The sequence below is a fragment of the Sarcophilus harrisii genome, chromosome 1 (genome assembly GCF_902635505.1).
Source record: "Sarcophilus harrisii chromosome 1, mSarHar1.11, whole genome shotgun sequence".
In the NCBI taxonomy this organism is placed as follows: Eukaryota; Metazoa; Chordata; class Mammalia; order Dasyuromorphia; family Dasyuridae; genus Sarcophilus; species Sarcophilus harrisii.
Window position 1 is genome coordinate 80,499,599 of NC_045426.1, and position 13,492 is coordinate 80,513,090.

General features: G+C 43.9%; 1 protein-coding gene across 1 annotated transcript in view; it reads right to left on the minus strand.

The window, feature by feature from the left end:
* DNAH1 (dynein axonemal heavy chain 1) overlaps nucleotides 1–13,492 on the minus strand; it is a 138,494-nt gene that overhangs the window by 112,246 nt on the left and 12,756 nt on the right. The window contains exons 4-10 of the mRNA XM_031958068.1: nucleotides 12,943–13,117; nucleotides 11,260–11,416; nucleotides 8,744–8,876; nucleotides 3,838–3,999; nucleotides 2,970–3,222; nucleotides 2,312–2,469; nucleotides 1,518–1,729 (exon numbers count right to left, since the gene is read on the minus strand). Coding sequence (XP_031813928.1) covers nucleotides 1,518–1,729; nucleotides 2,312–2,469; nucleotides 2,970–3,222; nucleotides 3,838–3,999; nucleotides 8,744–8,876; nucleotides 11,260–11,416; nucleotides 12,943–13,117 — 1,250 coding nt within the window. The remainder of the gene's footprint in view (nucleotides 1–1,517; nucleotides 1,730–2,311; nucleotides 2,470–2,969; nucleotides 3,223–3,837; nucleotides 4,000–8,743; nucleotides 8,877–11,259; nucleotides 11,417–12,942; nucleotides 13,118–13,492) is intronic.

The window sequence follows — 13,492 nt, forward strand, 5'->3', positions numbered from 1 at the left end:
TCCTTCACAAGCTAATTGTACAATATTTAAGAGTCTGATTCTTTTTGTACAGCAAAATAACGTTTTGGTCATGTATACTTATTGTGTATCTAATTTATATTTTAATATATTTCATATCTACTGATCATCCTGCCATCTAGGGGAGGGGGTGGGTGGGTAAGAGGTAAAAAATTGGAACAAGAGGTTTGGCAATTGTTAATGCTGTAAAGTTACCCATGCATATATCCTGTAAATAAAAGGCTATTAAATAAAAAAAAAAAGAAAGAAAATGCTGCTGGATGCTTACTGACTGATTATAGTATTGGTGGTTTCTATGCTTATATCTTTGAATTATGTCTATATTACTGCTGCCTCATTTAAGATCATGATTACTTCCTTTGATTTTTAAAAATTTTATCTGAAGCATAATAAATTCTACTTTGGCTCCTCAATTTAATCCTGTAGGTTTTTATGTTTATATTGTCAAATATATTATTTTTTTCCAAGTATAAAAACATTTTTTAACATTTGTTCTCTTTAAAAAAATTTTTTGAGTTCCATATTCTATCCCTCCTGGTCCCCTCCCTGACATGTAAAGCAATATCACATAGGTTACACATGTTCAATCATGTAAAATATGAAATATATTTCTTATAAACATTGCTGAATTCTGCTTTCTAATTTGTTCTGATTCCTTCCTCTGCTTTATGGGTGAGTTCATCCCATTCACATTTACTGTTAGGATTGTTAACTATATGTAGTTCTCTCCATCATGGTCTCTTTTACTATTTCTTCTTTTCCTTCCATAAGAGGTATCTCTTTACTAATTATGGAATGGAGAAAAAGAAGAACCTGATCAGCCCTAGTAATACTCAGTTGAAAAGGTCAATTTGTACTCCTCTATACCACCTCTTTTCACCAAGCCCATAGCCCCAGTTCTGTTTCTTAAACTTTATTTTTTATCCCCCTGAATCACAGAGTATATGGGAGGCTCAAAATATAAGATTAGAAAAGTAAGAGAGGGCCAAGTTATGAAGGGTTTTGAATGTCAAACAGAGAATTTTATATTTGATCCTGAAAGAGGTGAAAGGAAGGCACTAGAGGTTTATTGAGTGGAGGATGAGAAAAGGGTTGGCAAAGTCAGGCACATACTTTAGGTGATTAATTTTATTTTCTTAAAGTTTTATTTTATCCCATTTATATATATTTTGTTTGTTTGTTTGTTTTGAGGATGATTAATTTTATTGCTGAGTAAAAAATGGTTTGGAATTGAGAGGGACTTGATGTAGAGACCAAAAAGCTATTGCAATAGTTCAAGTATATGGTGATGTGGATCTACATGAGATTATGCAGTGTCAGAGGAGAGAAGGGGACATATACAAGAGATATCACAAAGACAAAATAAATTGAATTCAGCAACCAATTAAATGAGTAGTTTTCAAGGATGACATGCAAACTGGGAGACACAAGTGCTTCACAGAGGTGAAGAATGAATTGCCAACAATCCTCATTCACCTTCCTTAGATCTCCTGGCTCACCTGGGAAAACATCTGGGACTGAATCTGTTCAAATTCCTCCAGACGCCCGAACTTGGACAGGGTGTAGTGGAACAGGGTCATAGCAGTCACCTTGTTACACTCAGCCCGTACTTTGCCAAGGGCCATGATGACCTCTGTCCGGGTGAGCAGGGACACAAAAGTGAAGGCCTCCTTCTGTTCCAAGAAGGGATACTTAGGCATAGGAATGAGCCCTGGGGAGAAGAGAAAGGGAGAGGTGCTTAGGGAAGTAGCCTGGGGAGGAGCTTTGGCATACCTGCCAGAAGTGGCCTTTGGGACCAGAGAAGCATACATTTTTCAGCTATCCAAGAATGAGAGGTCAAAGACAGTGAGGGAAAAAATAATCTTCCCTGAAATGAAGAAGAAGTAGAACTGAGAATGGCATCAGGCAAACAGCACTCTCAAAAGACTATTAAACATAGTCCCAGAGTTCAATTCAATTCAATAAACATTTATTTAGCACGAATGTGCAAGGCCTTAAAGTTCTCTGCCACCTGAAGGAGTGAGCCTCCAGGTCCAAGACCGGAGTAAGGGCATAGGGATGCTCAAAGCCTTGCTCAATCCAGCTGCAGGGAGGGCCTGTAGAGCAGTTTTTGACACCAGAAGAGGCTGAGGGAAGGCTTTGCACCCCTAGATGTGGGCATAAACAGGTTTTTCTACCCTTTGGCTACATCAGATCCCATAAATTTCTTCTGCCTCCTTCCCATCCATATGTTTTCTTGACTGCTGGCTTTTCAGAACTGACCCCCTTAATGAGAAGAGGGGCAGCCTCATACCTTTTTCAGGCACTTTCTCCTCCACTTTATCTGGTAAAGTTACATAGGCAAACGTTTCTGGTTTGGAGGCCACAATCTGATCAAAATTGATCTTATTCATGGTCCGTTCATAGTCCAAGTTTACCTCCTTGGCCAAGGTGTTCACTTGTTCCATAACTCTGTGACACAAGAGAAAAGTTGGTGAGGGGAGGAAGGAGCTCTGCCCCCTGGCCCGGCCTGCCCTGAAACTGTCTCGGGAGCTCTCTGAGGGGCAGCAGTAAGGGCCACTGGACAAGAAGCGAGCTCGCTGTCTCAATGCCAGGCTGGGGCACAGCCAGGTAATGCCCGTGTCTTCCCCAGGAAAGCCAAGGCTGGGAGCCTCCGGCCTCAGCGCCTCTCACAGAATGTACACTCAGTGGCTTTGGTAGAACCTTCCCTTCTAGGGGGCTCCGTTCTGTTACAGCCTGCCCCATCTTTAGGAGTCTGGGCTGCTAAATCCGTTACTTTAGGCTGAAACCTGTTGGAGGAGGATCTGACAGCCCGGAGGAAGGGCCAGCTGCCTCAGGATGCTCAGGGAACACCCTCCACCTGGGCCGGCCACCTCAGATACTTCTAGAACCCCCCCCCCCGGGCCATCCCGTCCCACCCCTGCAGAGGGCAGAGAGAAGCCGGTATTTACGAGGGCCCTTTGCGTATCCTGGGGGTACTCATGGTCCGTTGTTTGATCATGTTGAGGCTCTCCTCGCTGAGCACCCTCAGCCCCTCAGTGGGCATGCAGTCCACATACAGGTTGTACAGCAGGAGGGACTCGGTTTTCTTGCGGAGGGAGTTGGCCGAAACCACACGCTTTGTAAACACGTAGGGGTTCTCGGCACAAAAGAGCAGCTGGATCCGGGGCACCCAGTACTGGCAAGGGAGGAGGAGGGGTCTACCTGTGGGAAGACGTACACCAGGAGGGACAGGTGAGCAGAGCCGGGACCTCGGAGAATTCCAGAAGGGAAACTGAGGCCAGCAGGGGCGATTCTCGGGAGCAGGCACTGTGGCACCTCAGACCAACGCCATGGAGCGAGGCTCCGGGCCTCTGGCCCCCGTTGGGAGACCAGGGCTCCACCTTCGACAGCTGTGGGACTAAGCCCCTCCTTTCCCATCTCTTGGGCTCCCTCTCATCTTCGGTAACATGGGCACTGCCCCTGACTCCCTCCCGGGGCTGTTTTGAGAACCACAAATTCCTATATGCAGAAATGGTTTGAAAACTCTTAAATCTCATACAGGGGCTTTCAAGGTACAAAGTCTGAGGGTAAGGGCAGAAGGAAGGAGCAAAGGGAGCCTGCAAGGGGAGGGAGGACCCAAGACTTTCCTATTCCCAACGGCCAGAATTCAGACACTGCCTTCCACCTATGGCCATGGGCCTGGTACCCCAGAAATTCTTTGCTCAAAATCTGGAAGAACAGGAGGATGTCCTAAGAAAAGTCATCTCCTTCCTGGGCCCAGGAAAAGAGGGATTGCTGCCTAAAAGATCGGCCCTATAAGAAGTCCCAGATACACACCTTCTGGAGTCATGCCTCCATTCAGGATGGGGTTCCCCATGTCGTCCCGAATCAGGCCCTTCTTGTCCGTCTTATGCACCAGATAGAATTTCTTGTCGGGGTCGTAGTCCAGAACCCCAACAAGATTCCATTTATATACCAACTGGCGGTTCTTGGGATCCGCTAGAAAGAGAGAGCCCCACCCCCAAGATCAGGCCCACGGCAGAGAAGTCTCTGCTCCCAGGTGCCATCCTCTCTGAGAGGAAGCCTTTGAGGTGCCAGGGGACAAGGGGACAGGGCCTTCCGTTCCACATCCTCAGGAAGGGCAGGAGCATCGCCACTGGTGGGACAACTCTAGAGGTTGCAACAAGACATAGGAAGCTCTAGATTCCTCTGTACCTTCTAGTATGTGCTCTGAGAAGGGGAAGGAAGCACATGTTAACTCATCTGGAGTAAGTAAATGGAAACAGCCCCATTTGGATCTCGGAGAAATCCTAATTACAGAGAAACACATAACTCTTCTTATTATAGATTCCGACATCGGAAAGGGACCGCAACAATCTCTACAGAATAGAGTGTAAGCCTCTTGAGGGCAGGGATGACATTATTTTTGTCTCTGTGTCCCTAAGCCCTAGTCAGATGTTTCATGCATAATAGGCACTAAATTTTTTTTGAATCAGTGAGTGTTCAGGTGAAGGACAAATCATCTAAGAGAGAAGGCCATGCGCTCTTTTTGAGCATAAATACCTGAACTTGAGGCTGTTTCCAAGTCACTTAAGCCTTATTCTTCTGATCTGTTTGTCCTTGTGTGCACTGTGCATGGGAAGGCATTTTCCTACTGATCACTGCAGGCCAACCAGAGACTGAGCTAACACTTCTGTCACTTGATCAGGAGACACAGCATTTTCATTTAGCAGGTACCATAAGAAAAAGGAGCTTGGTCAGGGATGAGGTTTACAGGCAGATTTGCTGCTGCATCAACTTGGATGATATTTCCGCAGAAGACAGTACACACTATTCTCTAGAGTATAAGATGGCTAGTTAGTCTCGTCTCTGCTCTGGTCATTGAAAGAACTGTGAGATGAGCCTTGTTACTCTCTGGCTTCCCACACGTGGCCGGCTCCTTGAGGACGACCATGGTGGGACTCAGATCCCTGAGTTCAGGCCCTCTTAGTTTCTCAGTCCCTTTGGCCAGGCTAGCCTGTCTCCTTGGAATCAGCTTCCTGTTCTTCCTGGAAAGCTGGAGAACACTCATCCACCAACTTTTCCAGAAAGAGCTCACCACTGCCCTCTGCCTACTGCTGACTCGCCGGCTCGGGGAGGCTCCCCACTCCTTAGCATCAGCCTCAGCTGAAACCCGAGTCCTGGCCCATCACAGCATCTGTCTCTGCCAGATGTCAGACACCTTGTTCAGTTTGAATGTTTCTGGGTGATAAGCTTGCTTTAACGCACTGAGTAATGATTAGAGTTTGAGATTTCAAGAAGAAAGAGAAGATAGTCTAATGAAAATAAGTCCTACGTTCAAGTCTCAACTCTTGCTGATAATTTACTGTGTGGACGTGGTGAGTCCCCTTCTGAGAAGTCTAATCCTTAGAAATTCATTAGGACTTACCCTATGAAGAGAAGCATGGGTGTTTTTTTCCTTTTATTTATTTTATCTATTTCTTGCCATTGTTAACTGCTATTTTTTCCGCTTTTCTAATTATTTTGAATTGAAGCAAGCCCTTACAAGCACCTAGGCAGGTCATCACCAGAAAATGATCAGAGGAAAACAAACAGGTGGTGAAGAGCCTTGAGTCTGTGTCTTTTGAGGACAGATTGAAGAAAATTGGCATTTTTAGCCTGGAGGAGAGATGATTCAGGAGGAACAAGACAGTTGCCTTAAAAGTATTGAAAGGGCTATCATGTGAAGGGGATTCTTCAGCTGTCTTTTGACTTTCTTTGTATCCCCAAAGCATGGCACAATGCCTGCCAGGTAGTAGGCATTTAACAAATAGAGAATGACTGACTGACGAGACTTGTTCCCTTTGGCCCTAGAGAGGAGAACAAGAAGCTATGGGTAAAAGTAGCAGAGAAGCTGGTTTAGACTGAAAAAGCTTCCTAAGAAACAGAGCTGTCCAAAAATATACAGGTTCTCTTAAAAGTGGTTAGGTTTCCCCGACCCTTTCTCTGGCAGGCTCTGCAGGCTTCCAAGAAGAGGCCAGATGATAATTTGTCAGCTATGTCATAGTGGGAATTCCTTTTGTTCAGATTGGAATGGATGGTCCATGGGGTCCCTTCCAACTTTCAGATTCTATAATTTTTTAAAGGTTCCTTTGTTCAAATTTCATGATCATATATTTGGAGCTAAATGTAATTTCTAATGGAAGGTCTGTACCCACACAAAGGACTGCTAATCTGGGGAGTGTCTGGGAATAGTACTTAAACTTCTTCTTTGTGTTATAATTCCCTTTGGCTGTCTGGGGAAGGCCATGGATGTTGCTAGAATAATGGTTTCTAAAAAATCATAGTTGAAGGAAATGCTAAACTTCAATGAGAAATTAGTGAAAATGAAAATCTAACTCTTTCTCATCCAAATTCACAAACCTTCTGAGATTTCTCCATGAAGCCTTAAGGAGTCTATGGATCCCGACTAAAAACCCTAACTCTGGACACATCAAAAGAACATTCCTGTGGAATGTACACTGCACTCAGGAAAAGGATACATAAAACCCCACTGATTGGTTCCACTGACTGAGGCTGCTTCCAAGATAAATGAGAATTATGGGAGACAAACTCTTACAGAAAGTAACATCATTGCCCTCTGGTCTATAAAAGCAATTTGGGAAAGAGTTCTTCTCTCCTTGGCTAAAACACTTGCTTTCCAGAACCTTTTCTGGTTCACCAGATGGTTGACCAGCTCAGCAACCCAAATGTGGAAGTATGGCAATTGTGAGAATTGAGGGAATCATACTGCTCTATCTTGTGTCTCAATTCTGAATCTAGCCCTTTCTAGCCAATTACAGATGTGGTCCCATTTCTGTCTTGTGAGAAACTTTTATTCAATTGTGGGAATTGTGAGAAAACTATTGCATTGTTTGAAGTCAGCCCTATGTGACTGAGAATCTGGGCCACCTTTACTTGTTGCTTAGAGACAATTTCTGCTGATCCAAAACCCAGTCAGACCAGAAGATTGATAGTTTTCTGACAATTATACATCTCAAGCATCCAATACCTTATCTGAAAATTGGCCCCATACTGGTCAATCAGCTATTGTTTCCTTGTTCCTTTGATTGGGGGAGGAGAAGGAGGGGGGAGGAGGGACGTGTGAGGAGGGGGTAGAAGGAGGAACTCTGTCTTATTTCAGGGAATTGCACCTGTTTACTCTTCCCTTCCCAACTTGCAAAATCTCTAATCTTTTCTGCTATTAGAAATCAGATTATCCAATCTTGTATCTTGGTTAATATACTGTTAATTGTTTTCTTTTAATCCATAAAAATCTGTCTTCCCCCTGTATTTGGGATCCAGCGTCTAGCACAGAGGGACTGGTCCTGATTTGCTGTGCCATCGCATACCCTAGCAATAAATACCTACAAATAAATACCTTAGTCATTTCAATTAATCCACGCACCACAGAAGGACCCATTGCTAATGATCAAGGATGGCTCAAAGTTAGTCCAAAGAACATCTGCGAGCCCGAGTTCTTTGAAAGGAAGTTGGTCTAAAAACACTGTGTACAAGAAGAACCAAATCTTTCAGATTTAACAAACAGGATCAGAGAACAAACAGGGAACAATTAAGTTAAATCATTGGAGTAATTATGTTAAAAATTTAAGATACACAATCTGGGGGGGAGGGATATTTCTACCTAGTTTCAACAACTTGATACTAGTATTAAATTTAAAGAGGATATGGGGGAAAAAAATCTCAGCCTAAGCCACACCCTGTCTAAATGCAACTGATGCGACCATTTCTTCACTATCTTATTAATGCACTTATTCCTCTGCCAGCAGATAAGGAGTGTGACTTAGCCTTCCACTTAGCTCACTTGGAAGTGTTGTGTTGGGTCCACTCGTCCTATGGTCTGTGCAAATGTTGCTGGTCTTCCACTAGAAGATCTTGATGGGAAGATATGGTTTTCCTTCCTTCCCTCCAGAGAGTCCTGGACCTCAGACTAGGGCATGTGAAGTGAGGCATCTGAGCAAGTCCTCAGGTCCAGTCACTGTCCAGCACAGAAGCCTTTTCTTCCACAACTTCAACAGGAAACTGTGGTCTCAGGTTGAACAAAATGCACTAAACCTGGAGGCAGCCCTGGGCACTGCTGGGCAGCTCTCATTGTTTGACCAAAATCTCTCTCTCACACAAAGAGACTGTTCCTTCTTCTGCCTTCTGAGACCAAGAACAGGTCAGTTTCTCTCCTCCTCCTTCTCTTCTTTCCCAGGTTAGACATTTGTTGTTTGCACAACAGCCGCTCGTGTGGCGTGTTCCAGCGTGTCCCTTTTCCTATGTACTAATCTGGTTCTGATCTGAATTGTAGTTACTTTACGGACATGTCTTTTTTCCTTACTAGCCAGTAAGGATGGGGCAAGGCAGGGATGGGCTCTTGTGGGCCTGTTCCTCCTCCCTAGAACCAGCACAGGCTCCTGCACTGAGGTAGGAAAGGTTGAGTTTAGAGCAGAACTCTAGAAGCCTGAGGGTCTACTACCCTGTGGAAACTCAGGCAATCACAGCCTCCTTCTTCCCTCCATGGCCCGACCTGTAAAATGAGAGCTTGGACTGACCCAGCAGCCTATGACCCTACATCATCCAGCCCAAAGCCCGGGGGTAACAACAATAGCTGACCTTAAACTTAAAATATACAAACTCCTTCAGAGCCATTATTTTAGTTGAACCTCCTATCAAAGCTGTGAATAAGGGCTGGTAAGGCAACTTTGTTGTGGTCACTTACCATGACCCAGGAAATCATCTGTAGGTAAAAGGGCTTTTCCAGGAACTGGTTTTCTGTCTTCAGATTCTGGCTCCAGACCCATTGCTATCCACTCTTCAGGGGTTCGGCAGTCAAACTCCTCATCGTCAAATATCTAGGGGAAAAACCAAGACTCAGTGGTGAGGACGAGGAATCTCCCCTGCCTTCACAGCCACCAAACAAATGAGAACGGGGGAGAAAGTGACCTGGAAACTAAAATGTATGATCAGGTTTTCTTGGTCACACAACAGGATTTAACCCGAGAGAAATCTGAGGGGCAGAATGTTTATGGTAGGCTGCCCCATGTGCCATGGACAACTGGACACTTCTTTTGCAAACTTCCAGTGTGTATCTAAAACAGGACAAATTCATAGAGCTAGCAGAATTCTAGACCTAATAGGCAGGCTCACACTCCTCAGAAAAAGTTCAAAGAACTACCAAGCTATTTCTAGGAGAAGAATTCTTAACTAAACAAGAGCTAGGGGTGATCAAAAAGATAAAATGAACAATTGTAATAACAAAATTGAAACACTCCTGCACAAGCAAAATCAATGCAGATAGGATTAGGGGAGAAACAGTTAAATGGGAAAATTTTTCCAATAAATCTCTCTTACAAGGAATTTACAACTGAGACATGTAAAGAATTGATACAAATATATAAGAATAATAGGAGTGGTCAAAGGTTATTAGCAAGTAGTTTTTCAAAGATAAAATATAGCTGTCAATAACCATATTAAAAAAACCCTCCAAATTACTAATAACATTTACTAAAATAAAACTCCAAAATAGTACTACTAATAAAATGCTAATACTATCAAATACAATTAATACTAAAAATACTGCTACTAATAATAAATACAAATTAAAGCAACTCTTGATATTTTACCTCTCACACACCAGATTGGCCAAAATGGCAAAATCTTAAAATGGTGTTGTGTAATATTCTTCTCTAAAATATAATATTCTCTGGGAGCAGGTTTCTTGGGGGGCTTCTGGAAGCAGCCTTTATTTCAGTTCAATAATCACAAGTGCAGCCAGGGATTAAAGTCCTAATTCTTTATTGTCTCCTTCAAAATCTTAACTCCTTCACTTGGGGCTCAGCCAGTTTTCTGGAGGTCTTCCGGATCTTGATTTCAGTGTTCTCCACAGGACAGTCTGCCATCACTTCTCTGTCTTCCTTAGTTCTGCCCGACTGCCTTCCCTGGCTTCTGAATCTCCTCAACTTCCAAAGGTTTGTGCTTCAGCCTCCAGCCACAACAAAGGTGGATGATGGAATGAATCTATCTCAGCCTCCGAGAGCTTCTAGAGTGCTTGTCCTTTTGGCCCTGAGAGGTTCTCCTTATATGCTCCACACTAAGTACACACCAATCATTATATCACTAGGAAACCATTATTTGTTGTAGGTTTAAAGCAATGCTAAACTAGATTTAACCACTGTCTCCTCAGTTCCACTTAGTAGCTTGTTTCATGTTCTGGCCCATAACAGTGTTGGGAGGGCTGATAGTAGGATGACAGATAATGGGAAATAATAAGAGATTTTCAAGAGAGAAACAAGAATATTAATAAAACATTAAAAATACACATTAGAAAACAAAAATAAATTCAGAAGAGGAAAGTTTTAATACTACCTTGTTAAATTCAATGTATACTTTAAAAAATCAAGCAGTATAGCATATATTTTGCTATTGACTATCAGATGAATCCATAGCAGCCACTAGGCTCTGCAAGCTCCCTGAATCTCTAGGGATTAACTTGAGGGCTGGCCATTACTTACCCGATCCAAAGTGAGTTTTAGTATAAATGAGCCAGCCCTGCACTCCATCTGTGCTTTATTTCCCCTTCTAGACTAAACATCATTAAAATAGGGACTTTCTCTGCTTAGTGCCACCACAGACACTGTACCTAATGAGTGTCTGGTATGCTTTGTTGAATAAATACATGAATGGATGAATGAATGATCAAGAGATGGCAAAAAGTCTCTTGAAAGCCTGATGCTAAAACTGTGCTGCAAGAAGCAGAGGTGAAGATGGCAGGCAATTGATGATGTGAGGATAAGGAGAGAGGAGAGCTGGGTGCATAGAATCATCTTCATAGATTCTCACCAGGAATATAGGAAGGGCAGAGAAGAACTTGGGGTTCGTGTAACCTCTTGGATTCCCAATTTCCTCATTTGCATATAACTCTTTCTGTTGCTTATGAAACTCCAATTAGTGTTAGGGAGAGTTCTGAGAGCAGATCACACAGCCATGTTTCTGTTTTAGGGTCTTTGATCTCATGAGATTCAGGGGCTAGAAAGCTTGTGAACTATAAGCTCCAACTGTCATGAACTCTTGCTGATTTTTAACTGGCCCTATTCCTTTTTGAAGGGGACTAAAGGCCCTAGTTTCTAGCCATCCGAGCCATCTTATCGTCATCATCATCTCAGAACGGCTTCCTACCCCAGCAGCTAAATTCTTCTCCGAGCCAACCCTTCTCAGCCACTGGAATGGCTTTCTCACCTGCAATGGAAGATAACTGGGGAAGAGAGGGTCATTCTTCTGCTCAATGGTCTGCGTGTTCTTGGGATCAGGGTGTCTGGGCATTAGCATATTTGAGTCTATGCCTTCTGCAGCGAGGAGCTTGTGGATGTCCAGCTGTAGATACTCCCGCTTCCTCCTAGAAGGGAGAGAGAGGAAGGGACGGCCCTGCTGACCGCATTAGTCCCTCATGCGACTGCCTTCTGGGGCCCTCAGAGAGAGACCAGCGAGGGTTCTGGCTGACAAAGTAACAGGCCTTGAGAGGCAGAAGTGCCCAGGAATAGATGGGCAAGTCCCTGGGATGTCCCCGGAGTACTCACTCATCCCACTGGGTCTCTCATCTAAATTCAGTTGTACTCCCTAAAGTACTGCGAGGGCTTTATGAAGCCAAGGGCTGATGGGTCTGGCTTTCTAAAACAAAAACCACGTGCACACATTTGGTGCTTGGCGATCCACACTACGACCTTCAGGCGAGGGGACTTTGCTCAGCTGAAGCATGCCCTTCCGGAAGGCCTCTGGCTCCCCTTGCCTTGACAGCCTGCCCAGGGCCTTCTCAGGATCAGTGGATATTGTGGGAGAGTCAGCTGCTAACTTCCCAAGCAGGGCCAGAGGGCTGCTGGCCCCACCTGTGGATCCCTTGCTCTCTAACAGCAGCCACAGGGAACATCCCTGTAGAGTGTTCTCATCACGGCTGCCTTCTGCCAGCCTACTCCAAGCCAAAGGCATGACCCAGCCCGACTGGGAGGGGAGCAGGGTGACCCTGAGTCTCCCTGCTGTGCTCTGACCCCTGGCCAGTTCCCCAAAACTTTCCTTCCATACCCTTGCTGACTCTTCTAGAGAACGGTTCTGGCTTGGGTTAAAAGGCAGGGTGGCAGGCTGGAGAAGAGACCAAGGAGCCCTCCAGAAGGATCTCCATTGCCTCCAAGCTTCCTACTGCTGCTCACTTCTGACAGCACCATGCCCTGGACACCCTACTTCTTGCCCTAATCCCCCCCAGTTCTCTGTTACCAGGTCTTTCCCAGAAATAATGTAGGAACGTGGATATATATGCTAGAGGGCACACAGAGGACTTTTTCTTTAAGAAAAATGTGTGACTCTTTCCAACATTGAGATGACTAAGGCCAGTTCCAATGATCTCATGATGAAGAGAGCCATTCACACCCAGAGAGAGAACTATGGGAACTGAAGGTGGAACACAACACAGCATTCTCACTCTTTTTGTTGTTGTTCGCTTGCATCTTATTTTCCTTCATTTTTTCCCCTTTTTGATCTGATTTTTCTTGTGCAGCAAGATAACTGTATAAATATGTATACATATATTGGATTTAACATATATTTTAACATGTTTAATATATTGGATTATTTGCCACCTAGAGAAAGGGCAGAAAATTTGGAACACAAGGTGCTGCAAGGGTCAATGTTGAAAAATTATCCATGCATATGTTTTGAAAATAAAAAGCTTAAAAAAAATAAAAGAAAGGAAATGAGTGTATATAGGTTTCCCTCTCCCCTTTTCCTTCAGGCTATCTGAAAAACTAGTCAGAACAGATTTTGAAGTAATATTTGTGGGTCAAAGAAGTGTTTTTCCAATCCCTGCACTCTCTTTCTCTTCCTCACTCCTTACCCCAATCCCCATAGCAATTTGTGCCTGGCCCCAGGAGTTACCTCTCTATCTCAATCTTCCTTGGACATTGGCCAGGAGGGGTCTGGAAGGGCACCTGAACTTTGGGTTCAAAAGACTTGAGAGGGAAATCTGACTTCACCAAGATTTCAGTGGTAGCTCCAATCATTTCCTCAGTTAAGTACTCTTCAAAATTTTCAGGAATCTGGAAGGTCAAAACTGGGGGAAACAAAATCATGAGTTAAACATGAAGACTGAGTTTTGTGGCTAGGAAAGAGAGTGTCAATAAACCATACAGGGCAGGCCTTAGACTCCACACAGGAGGCCTGAGATTCCCAGGTTTTTCCTTGTTACTGCAAAACTTGTTTCTTACATCTGCTTAAGAGATAAATTAAATTCCTCAGAGGAGCTTTAACAACTTTTAAAAGCTTAGATTCTAGTTAAAAGATAAAACTTCCTCTCCCTCAAGTCACTAGATTATAAGATCATAGATTTAGAAACTAGAAATGTCTTTAAAAGGTCATCTGTTTCAACCTCCCTCTTTTTTTATATTAAGGTCATGAGTGGTAGAAACAATCTCTGCTAAGATCCCTG